This window comes from Sardina pilchardus, chromosome 10 (genome assembly GCF_963854185.1).
Source record: "Sardina pilchardus chromosome 10, fSarPil1.1, whole genome shotgun sequence".
Taxonomy (NCBI): Eukaryota; Metazoa; Chordata; class Actinopteri; order Clupeiformes; family Clupeidae; genus Sardina; species Sardina pilchardus.
Genome location: NC_085003.1, coordinates 22,086,354 through 22,098,853, shown reverse-complemented (window position 1 = coordinate 22,098,853; position 12,500 = coordinate 22,086,354). Strand labels below are relative to the sequence as shown.

The 12,500-nt window shown below is 48.0% G+C and overlaps 1 protein-coding gene across 1 annotated transcript in view; it reads right to left on the bottom strand.

The window, feature by feature from the left end:
* Positions 1-9,311, bottom strand: part of syt7a (synaptotagmin VIIa) — a 133,071-nt gene extending 123,760 nt beyond the window's left edge. The window contains exon 1 of the mRNA XM_062547041.1: positions 9,092-9,311. Coding sequence (XP_062403025.1) covers positions 9,092-9,125 — 34 coding nt within the window. The 5' untranslated portion in view covers positions 9,126-9,311. The remainder of the gene's footprint in view (positions 1-9,091) is intronic.
* Positions 9,312-12,500: the final 3,189 nt, after the last annotated feature.

Genomic DNA, 12,500 nt, shown 5'->3' with positions numbered 1-12,500 from the left:
CTCCATCTCCATGACACATCTCTCTCATTCTCTTCCCATCTCTATCCATCTCCTCAACACCTCTCTCTCTCTCTTTCTCTCTTTCTCTCTCTCTCTCTTCCTCTCTCTCTCTCGCTCTGTCTCTGAGTGTTTTGCAGGCACAGATGCATCCGAGATAGAATGAGGGCGCTTATAAACTCAGTGTGACAACACACACATAAGAGCGAATCTTACTCTGTTTCACACTCTCACACACACACACACACACACACACACACACACACACACACACACACACAGTTCTCACAGGAGGATCATACTACACACATCCACAGAACTCATTTCACATAACATATTATGGAAATATGTCTACCGAGAGCCATCCATGTGAACTGTGCAAATGCTGTATTAAATGTGCAATGCCTCTCCAGTGCCTTCCGTACCACCCTCAGAGCCACCTTCAGAATCACCATTAGACCCACCTTCACACCTTGCCTGGCTCCGCCTTCCCACGTACTTCCGCTCAGTTGTCATTTCCCTTCAGTACGTCGTCTGGGTCAGCGGTATATTCGCGGATTTGCTCAAGACAAAAATGTGCCGGTCCAATCAGCGGACAAAGGGAGTAGCTGAGAATGATGACGTTGAGATCATGCGCTAGTACGAGCATTTTACGTCACGACCAAACGTTAGCGATTGGTTATGGCAGATCTGAGTGGCTCTGGCTAGATCCAATAGTTCTAAACATCAACAGAGTGTCCGCATTCAAGGAAGTTCACGCTTGGCAATGGAAAGCGGCCAGACTCTCTGTAAATTGTGAATGTACAAGAGTATGGTAGGACCAGGCTACTTCAGACCTTCAGAACCATCACCAGAATCCCCTTCAGAACGCCCTTCAGAACCAAAGTTATAACCACCCTCAGAAACAAAATCAGAACCACCTTAAAGCAACACTAAAGCACTTTAACTCTGTCGCACGGACGCCATTTGTTTATCCAGCAAATAACCATGTCCACACACAAGTTGGAGTATGTTGCTATGTTGCTATGATCCGCTACCTGATGTGGTACATGTACATAGTGTGGCTATAGCCAATTAAGCAGTGTTTCCCAACCTTTTTTCCTTGAAGGCCCCCTTGCCTGTGTCTAAGACAAGCCAGGGCCCCCTACCCGAACTCCTACCCGCATACACACACAAGACACTGTTTTATTCAACAATCGTGGTCTGGGGATGAATTATCAATGCCTAGCCTCACCTGAAGGTTGCTTATGCAAGTTCACAGGTCAGAGGTAATACAGAGCTACATTCACTTAAATGTGGAACAAAAATGTGTTTTCATTTGGATTATTTGATTATCCAATTGGGTGGATGCACTACTGCATGTCTGTCCAAACACACTTACACACACACTACTGCATGTCTGTCCAAACACACTTACACACACACTACTGCATGTCTGTCCAAACACACTTACACACACACACTACTGCATGTCTCTCTGCATGTCTGTCCAATACATACACAATATATGTAATTTGTACTCTACTTTATTCAGGCCAGACTAAATGTAATAAAGCGCAATTTATACTGTAACATATCTATTCATAAAAATATGCTGTCCCTCTATGTGTGTGTGCCTGTGCGTGTGTTTCAGTGTGTGTGTGTGTGTGTGTGTGTGTGTGTGTGTGTGTGTGTGTGCAAATGTGAATTTGAAAAACAGTTTCTGACCATTTTCCTCTTGTATATCCTCTCTGCCACACAGTCTAATTGGGCTTGTCTCGGTGTGTGCCTGTGTGTGTGTTTCAGTGTGGGTGTGGGTGGGTGTGTGTGTGTGTGTGTCAGTAAGCTTCACAGAAATCCTCTCAGCTCTCCTGTGATGTTTTTCCCATAGCGTAACCGGTGTGTGTGTATGTGTGTGTGTGTGTGTGTGTGTGTGTGTGTGTGTGTGTGTGTGTGTGTGTGTGTGTGTGTGTGTGTTGTGTGCATACTGTGTCTGTGTATGCAAGTGTGTATGATGCCAATGTCTCTAATATGACTTAAAACCATATCTAAAATGTTTCTTCTATTCAATAATTTGTGCATTTTTATGCTTCTGTATCTTTTCAGAGCACATATTAATGCATTTAGGCCACATCCCTTAGATATTCATATTAAGCTGGTAAATAGAATACATCAGTTCCTGGGTTGCACAGGGAGACAGTGTGTAAGACAAGGAGACAGAGTATGTAAGAGAGGAAGACAGTGTGTGTTAGACAGGGAAACAGTGTGTGTAAGACAAGGAGACGGTGTGTGAGATGGAGTGTGTAAGACAGGGAGATAGAGTGTGTAAGACAGGGGGACGATGTGTGTTTACTTCTCAAAAATCACTCACTGCTCAGACTGGCTCCAGTTTCGCTAATATGACCTCCCAATTCCTCCTTCATGGTGACGCCGCCACGCTGGTCATTGATCAGGTCAGATTGATCAGGTCAGATGATATACCAATGTTAATTATTCACTCTGCTTTAGGTCCAATGGATCCTATTGACGGGCTGCAAGGATGACCCCATCAGGTCATATTTCAGTCGACTTCATATCATCAATCATATCAGTCAGTGTAAGAGGTACAGTAGGATGCCACCTCCTCACATCCTCTGACACAGACATCTTTTTTTTTTAAATGTATTCTTAAACAAAATTTAAATTCTTATGTCATCCACTCGATTCCACTACCCCCAATCTCCACAGGGGAGCGCTGTGCTTGAGAAAGCTTGGTCACCTTCACCGTAAATCTTGGGGTTTAACTGCGAAGCGAGGGGTCAGTCAGGGGAATTGTGGGATGTGAGATGGAGTGTGCTGCTGTGTAAACTCTGATGTTTAGACTGGGAGATTGGCAGATACATCCACATGGCTCAGGAGACTTCTCTACTAAAACCACGATCGCTATCTCACTGGCTGGCAGCTGTGAACATTTGAACTTTTATAGAAAATGAAAATGTCTCTCACTAGAGCAATTAATGGATATGTTGGACCTCACAAGCTTATACTAGTGCTACTACTAGTACTACTGATGCTGCTACTACTAATAATATTAATTCTACTGGTATTACTACTGCTACTAGCCTACTACTACTGATGCTGCTGCTGCTGCTGCTACTGCTACTACTACTACTACTACTACTACTAGGCTACTACTACTGATGCTGCTGCTGCTGCTGCTACTGCTACTGCTACTGCTACTACTACTACTACTACTACTACTACTGATGCTGCTGCTGCTGCTGCTGCTGCTGCTGCTACTGCTACTACTACTACTACTACTACTACTAGGCTACTACTACTGATGCTGCTGCTGCTGCTGCTACTGCTACTACTACTACTACTACTACTACTACTACTACTACTACTACTACTACTACTGATGCTGCTGCTGCTACTACTGATGCTGCTACTACTAATACTATTACTACTGCTGCTACTACAACCACTACTAACGCTAACACTACTACTAGTACTACTACCACTACCACTACTGCTGCTGCTACTACTACTGCTGCTACTACTGCTACTACTATTACTGCTACTGCTACTACTACCACTACTGCTGCTGCTACTACTAATACCATTACTAACAGTAACACTATTACTACCACTACTACTACTACTACTACTGCTACTATTACTACCACTACTACTACTAGGCCTACTACTACTGCTACTACCACCACTATTACTGCTACTACTACTACCACCACTACTACTGCTACTGCTGCTGCTACTCCAACAGGACTAGAATTAGCGATGGAGTCTGGACAGAGAGGACGGTACTTGCTCTGCTGATTGAGTCAGACACAGACGACGGCAAACCCTCCAGAGGTCTCAATTTCCTTCCCAAAACTCAGCATCTGGTCCCCTGCTTAGCATAAATTACACATCAAGGAATACAGGCAAACTCAGCTCATAGTCTGTGCACACAGACACCACTGGAACTACTCACAAACATGGGTGCGCACACACTCTCTCACACACACACACACACACACACACACACACACACACACACAGTGAATATGCAAACCACATAAACCAAATGATAATACAAATTCAACAGTATATATAACACACACAGATACACACACACTGCATATACATGCAACACACAGATACACACACACACACACACACACACACACACACACACACACACACACACACACACACACACACACACACACACACACACACACTGCATAAACATGCAACACACAGACACATCTGAAAGACCAAAGGGAAAAAAAAACATACACATTCATGACAACATATAACACACAGGGTGACGCACGCGCGCAGGAGCGCACGCACACACAAACACACACACACACACACACACACACTCACACACCCCAACTGAAAAACACAAATGGATCAGATGGCATTACCCCATCCCCCCTCCTCTCTCTCCGTGGCCATTAGAGGAACTACACCACAAACACAACAAATTATTTCCAATTTCACATCAGCCAAAGCCTACCGCAGCGTTATGGGTGTAGAGCTCATTTGTACGGCCCACACACACACACACACACACACGCACACACACACACACACACTCATCCACACACACACACACACACACAAAAACACACACACGCACACACTCTCACCCACATACACTTTCGCCCACACATTCACAGAAACACACACACACGCACACGCGCACACACACACACACACACACACACACACACACACACACAGGGTCAGCCCCGGCGAGAGCCTCCATCACACTGCATTAACCCTCACTCCTCATCTCCACTCTGCTCTTTTCTCTCTTATTCTCTCTACAGTTAAACTTCACACCTTCAATTACCACGGCTGCGCCATCATCACAGCATAGTCATTTCATCTGCTCCAGCACAAAGAAATCCTTCCCTCTCTCCCTCTCTCTATCTCTCTATCTCTCTCTCCCTATCTCCTCCAATGCCCCCTTTGCTCTTCCACTCTTTCTTTCTCCCTCTCTCTCTCTCCCTCCATATCTCTCTGTCCCATTGTCTCTATCTTTTCCCTTCCTCTGTCTACCTTTCTCTCTTCTCGTATCACCTGCCCGTCTCTTCCTCTTTCTCTCCTTCCCTCCCCCTCTCTCTCATTTCAATTTCAATTCCCTCTCTTTCTTTCCATCTTCCTCTCTCTCCCTTTCTCTCCCTCTCTCTTCCTCTCCCTCTCTCTCCCTTTCTCTCCCTTTCTCTCCCTCTCTCTCCCTCTCTCTCTCTCTCCCTCTCTCTTCCTCTCTCTCTCCCTCTCTCTTTCTCTCTCTCCCTTTCTCTCCCTTTCCCTCCCTCTCTCTCCCTTTCTCTCCCTCTCTCTTCCTCTCCCTCTCCCTCTCTCTCTCTCTCTCTCTCTCTCTCTTCCTCTCCCTCTCTCTTCCTCTCTCCCTCTCTCTGTCTCTCTCTTCCTCTCTCCCTCTCTCTCTCTCTCTCTCTCTCTCTCTCTCCCTCTCCCTCTCTCTTCCTCTCCCTCTCTCTTCCTCTCTCCCTCTCTCTCTCTCTCTCTCTCCCTCTCTCTCTCTCTCTCTCTCTCGGGCGCTGGTGAGAAGTGGAGAGTCACTCGTGTGGGCGGAGCTGCAGTGGCACTCATCACCTGATTGGTTGGACAGCAGCCACACCCATCACCCACCCCGCCAACGCACACAGATGTATGACTGTTTGGGCACAACTCCTTGACACAACACACACACTGATGTATGAATTGGGTACAACTTCTAGACACAACACACACACTGATGTATGAATGGGTACGACTCCTTGACACAACACACACTGAGGTATGACTGGGTACGACTCCTTGACACAACACACACTGATGTATGATTGGGTACGACTCCTTCACACAACACACACTGAGGTATGATTGTTTGGCTTCAACTCCTAGACACAACAAAAACTGATGTACAATCGCTTGGGTTTGACTCCCACACACACTCATATGATATGTATTGGGCAATACTCCAAGTGGTTCTGAGAAGAAGTATTCTGTGTGAATTGGCTAAGTCTAAATGGAATAGCTGGTGGGTTGGCCCACTTGAATGTAAAGCATTAGCATTTTGCTAAAGCTTCTGATCTCAGAGCTGCTACTGGGAGGATGTGGTTAGCTTCACTTCAGAGAGAGAGAGAGAGGGAGAGAGAGCTGGGGCCATTAGAGACCATCAGCTGTCTCAGAATTCTCAAAGGATTCTAGAACAGTCTGCATTCTCCCTCTCCAGAGAGACGGAACTCGCTACCATGACGACTGGGGAGGAAAAAGAGTGTGGTGGGAACTGCGAAACTTCTGCTTGGCTTGAAGCCGTCCTGAGTGACTGAGACTGCCAAGAGAATTCTGGAGAGTGTTTTCAAAATCATACACACACACACACACACACTGATGTTTTAGAGAAGCCACCACACACACCCTCACACTGGCAGACGGTGGACAGTGTGCTCCGATGGTCTGCACATGCTCAGTCAGAAGAACCCGAGACACACGTGGATGGACGGCGCAGCTCGAAGAGGTCTTTATCACCAGGCAGTGTCTTTCAAATGTCAGCTCATAGGAGTCCTGGCCAATCAATACTATCCCATACATGACCAGACCCATCTTCACACAGTGCAATCAGATAGCATGCAAGTACACTACACACAGACACACACACACACACACACACACAACACACAAATGTACACCCCCCCTCCCGACACACACACAGAATCAGTCAGCCAGTCAGTCACTCTATGAAAACAGTTTTCAACAATAAAAAGAAGACTACGTGCTTTATTGCCTTTTCTCTCTATCTATCTGTGTGTGTGTGTGTGTGTGTGTGTGTGTGTGTGTCTGCGTGTGCGTGTGCGTGTGCGTGTGCGTAAGCATGTGTGCCTGTCTGTTTGTGTGTGTGTGTGTGTAAATGTGCAACTGATGCATTTTAATCATGACACACATCTGATAGCAAAATTGCAAAATTATTCCTCTCTCACACACACACAGTGTGTGTGTGTGTGTGTGTGTGTGTGTGTGTGTGTGTGTGTGTGTGTGTGTGTTTGTGTGTACGCGCGCGCTGTCATAGCCATGAAAAGAGATTCAAAAATATGAAATGGGACACATTTTGGGGGGAAAAACACCACTGGCAGGAGAAGAATCCCGCTGTCATAAAAACACACTCATTAAAACATTTGATCAATGAGGCATGCCTTTAAATATCCGCGAGCGCAGCAGCCGGGTAGCTCGCGCAGAGCGCGCTTGTCCACGGCATCACGGTTCTGAGCTCGCCTCGTCTCGTCTCAAATACGTTCATTTAAAATCGGACAATCAGAGGCGACACTGATTTCACACAACAGGGTTGTTATTTTCTTTTAATTTCATTCGTGTGTGAAGTAAGGCCTAATCTGCACCAAACTAATTGGCTTTAACGCCCCGTTATTTCTTTTGGCAGGGGCCGGTGATGACTGAATTCGGTTGAAGGAGGCCTGTCAACTTTGCGGCTGGAGTCCACATGACCACTCTCATGAATCCCCCCCCCTGATCCCGCCCACGATCGATATGCCCCACACCTCTCCGTTACCCTCGTGCTCCACCTTGAGACGCACGGCGAATTCCGAGAGCTTTGCTTCCTGCATGACCGCCCGGAGCTCGTGACAGAGCCACCGGCAGCGATTTGACGGCGACACTGTTAATCACTTTATAATTCTTAACTAACAGCATGCAAATCAACCTCTTCACGCGTCAGCTCGCGTGCTACATTGGCTGGTAAATTCACGCGACCCCCTTTAATCCTTACGTTTTGCACCCATTACTCGGTTTCGCTCTTTTGGCCGTTTTGCACAAACGGTAGGCTACTGGTTTGTCCCGTGCTCGTGTTTCTTAGCAGGTCTACAGTGTCACCCTGTTGATTCGGTCGGAATATTTATGTTTCCGAGTCCACAATGATCCACTAAATGGTGATTCTGGTTGTCAGTCTGGATAGCCCATCGTCTCACATCTCACCCTTTCCTGGTACCGTGTGATGAACACTAAGTCATTATGCTCCCCTGGTAGCATACACACTCTGCTATGCTCAATATGACCCGATGCACAAAACAACACAACACTACTCTCCCTCTCTCTCCCCCTCTCGTCTGCAGCAGGTGTCGGACGCACAGCCAGCAGGTTCGCCCCGTAATTGCAATTACCTCTATGCCCTCTCGCGTCTGAATGTCACTCGACATTGACCAAAGGGGGGTGGGGGTGGGCGTGAGGAGGTCGTTGGGGGGTGGGGGGGGGGGGGGGGGGAGTGGGGAATTACACCGGACACCCCTCGAATCTGCACATCACGCCTCGCGCACACGTGGGAGAAGAAAGGTCAGTGTGAGGACCGCCAGAGCTCCACCTCTCCACTCATTACCGTCTCCTGTCAAAACATCTGTAATTCCGCTGATTATACCCGTGTGTGCACACACACACACACACACCACAGCTACAACACACAACACACACACAGTCGGCGCGCTTTTCACGGGGACTGTGCTGCGCGCGGGAGGAAAAAGCCCCTCTCCCGGCCATGGAAGATGCTATGACCTTGTATCTTTGTTGTCCTCACAAGTGGCTCCATGTCCTCTCGCCTCTCACACACAAGAGCGCAAGGGAAACGACCTAACAACAAGTAGTCTCTCCCGCTCTCTCTATCTATATCCCGCCATATGTCACCGTTTCCCGCTTTTGCACATGCACAGAAAATGTAGGACGGGTGTAATCAATGTCCCATCGACAGCACGCGAAACAGGAAGTATCTGTGACAGTTTAGCAAGGAGAATGGGAAGAACACAGCGACCATAACAAACCGTATCCTGGAACGAGCATGCTGGGTGTGGAACGACCTACAACAACGGACAGTAGCGAGCGACACACGCAGAAAGGAGTGCCCGTGTCAATGACCCCGTGAAGAGATGCTACTCTATGCCACGAGCATCAAAGCCAAAAGATCCCCCCCTAAAAAACCAAACAGCTCAAACAGTCATCTCCATTGACACACACACGCACACACACAGGTAGACAGTCGTGTCAGTCTGCTGCTATGTCACAATATCACAGCAGTGAGTGGAAAGTAGACAGTTCAAATGAAACAGCGTCTTACCTTTAGCGCTCTCTTCCTCACGGTTCAAATACATGGCTGTTTAATTTCTCTGTCACTTCAGCTTAGCGTCTCTCTGTGTGTGTGAGTGTAAATGTTACAGTGTGTGTGTGTGAGGTTGTGTCAGTGTGAGTGGTAAGGTGCTGGTGTATGTATGTGTGTATGTATGTATGTATGTGTGTGGGTGTGTGTGTGTTGCTGTCTTTTACTCCTCCGGCCAACTCCTCAGGTCCATTTGTTTAAAGCGTGTATTGTCTTGTTGCTCAGCCGAGGGAGAGCGCGCGTGCTTCCCCGGTCCTCCCAGAATTACGGTCGGGCAGGTAACCGAACGTAAAAGCGGCTCTCAGTCTCGCTCTCTCTCTCTCCCCTTCACTCTCTCGCACGCACACGCACGGCCACCCCGAGGACTAACGGGGGTAAAGAGTGCATGGAGCAAGGAACCGGAACGGGGGAAAAGTGTCAGGCGTCCACCGTCCTCATGCTTGTCGCGGCTGCTCAGATGGTCGTAGCCCACGGGGAAGAATCGCGCAATGACTCCCGAGAGTCTCAGCTCAGTGACTGCGATTAAGTGGCCGCGCGGACAAACTCTACATGAACCGATTTATCGATGGGGGGGCGTATCTTATCGCATCTTGTGTTTCTCCCTGGATAACTGAAGTCCATCAATAATCTGGGCTCTTGTCAGTCAGAGAGGCTCCCGTGCAGCGGCAGTCTTCAGGAACAGGACAGGCTCGTGGGGCTGTGATGCGCACGACGGATGTCGGCTATCTCTTCTTCTCCGCCGGGTCTGGGAGGTCGGTGTCCTTAGACGGACCGCAGGTGTGAAGACGGTGGCCACCGGGGATGGGAGGGGGTGGGGGTGCGTGCAGGTGTGTCTCAACCACTGCCGTCCAATCCTCGTGTGCGCGTAGCAATTACCTAATACACCCTTTCACTACCGGGACGGACGGAGGTGGGAGAGGAGAGCTGAGCTGAGCGAGACGTTTTCTTTGCCATTTGACTGTATATTCACGTCCCACGCCTCAGGTGCTTAGATGCATTTACCCCACACACTCACACATGTGCACAATCTCAACAGACTTTTTTACATTTCGAGCATGTTCCACCGTGCACAGCAGGAGTACACACAGACGCACCTGTCCTGAGGGATTTAACACGTTTAGTGTCTAAGTGGCGACTTCTAGCGGGTCCCATCCGCTAATGCATAGCGAGCTACTCAAGCGTTTCACTCCATCACACAAACACACACACACACACACACACACACACACACACACACACATACACACACACACACACACACACACACACACACACACACACACACGGCTCATATCGTTGACTAATTATGTCACTTGACTGGGGGTGATAACTGAATCACCTCCATGTCTGTAGTTGACAAAAGAAAATTAGAGTTTTCCATAGTCGGAGGTTGCCGCTGAGCGTACAAGGAAACGTCAAACGTCAAGAAGAGTATTACGCATGCAGACGTCATTTGGGCTTTGGGTTTTATGTGCTGTAACCTTGAGTGCTTTAATGCAGGACTAACGACACCTATCTCGATGCACCCTGATAAAGACCCATTACAGTATTAGCTCTCTCTCTCTCTCTCTCTCTCTCTCTCTCTCTCTCTCTCTCTCTCTTTCTCTCTCTCTCTCTCTCCCATACACAACAGAGCCATTTGGTGGAAGGATATCACTTAAGCTCCCCGCAAAAGCCACCTCCCTGCCCGTCTGCCGTATCCCAGTGCAGTGTTGGCTCGTTACTCCGGTTTCACTGCCGTTTGCCTGTTTGACGCTAAACCTCCAGCTGTTTCCAGACCAGAGGTTTGCACCTGCCTGACGCGCTGATGTGAAATGCAACGGTCTTTTGTCATGTGTTTTCACGCTGTATGCTTCATAGAGATGTAGCTTTACACAGGTCCCCCTTGTAGCTGTGGGGTTTGGTTATGGCTCACATTCCACAGTATTTTCTATTTTTGGCACACAAGATTCACCGCGAGTAACAGACTTGCCTTTGTCTCACCAGGTCAAGCTTATTATCTTCTATCTACACTATCATCGAAACAAAGTCTCCAAATGAATTTGTCTGTTTGGATATGAAGTCCCATAGCTTACCCAAACTACAGTGGCAGCTTAAGACAGACAGATACATGCTGACCAAAGAATATGATTTCATCATCATCAACAGTGATATCATGATCCTCCTGTGACTCATAAACATCATCACTATCTTCCTCTTTGCTACCGTCATCGTCATCATCACCACCATCATTATCATTTTGGTCAGTATATCAGCACAATCTTCCACCTCCTGTCACAGGTACAGTACATTCCTGATTAGCATCGCACACATTACCTCCTGCTTTTCAAAGCATTTGTTATATCAAATACTTTCTTTTCAAAGTCAAATTTCAACAACAGACAAATGTAATGTTAAACATTAAACATGCAGCTGACATTTGAGATCTACCCATGTTAGGGTGACCAGATGTCCCCGGTTTCAGGGGGACAGTCCCTGTTTTTGGTTGCCTGTCCCCGTAAAAAACTACATATGTCCCCGATTCTTGAAGATAAAACAGTTCAATAATGGATTTCAATCAGATTAATAGTCAAACTTAAGATGTTCCTGTTTTATCCAAATATTTGGGATTATGTCCCCGGTTTTGGTCTCTGACATCTGGTCATCTTAACCCATGTGTAGAGGAACAGCGATGTGCCATGTGCTCACTGAGTCAGGTGCACACAGGCTAACAACACACATGCTAGTTTACGCAGCCTGAAGCCTCTCACTCCATCTCCGCCTTAACTGGACTTTAACTGGAACAGGATGTTGTTTGTCTATAGTGTGTGTAACAGTGTGGAGTCGGACACTGAGGGCCAGAGCAAGGCAGGAGGGACGAGGGCAGGAGGTGACGCAGCTTTGAGGGAGAGAGGTGAGGCAGTGAGGCGAGGATGAGGCAGCTTTGAGGGTGAGAGTTGAGACAGTGATACGAGGATGAGATGAGGAAGAGAGGTGAGAGAGTGAGACGAGGATGTGAGGTGAGGCAGGGATGAGAGGTGAGGCAGAGAGACAAGGATGAGATGAGGGAGAGGCAGCTGTGAGGATGAGGGAGTGAGGCGAGGATGAGAGGTGAAGCAGTGATACGAGGATGAGGCAGCTTTGAGGGAGAGGGAGTGAGGCTGAGAGGTGAGAGAGTGAGACGAGGATGAGACGAGGATGAGGCAGTGAGGCGGGGATGCAATGAGGTTGAGGCAGCTTTGAGGGAGAGGCAGTGAGACGGGGATGCGATGAGGGAGAGGCAGCTTTGAGGGAGAGGCAGTGAGACGGGGATGCGATGAGGGAGAGGCAGCTTTGAGGGAGAGGCAGTGAGACGGGGATGCGATGAGGGATAGGCAGCTTTGAGCGAGTC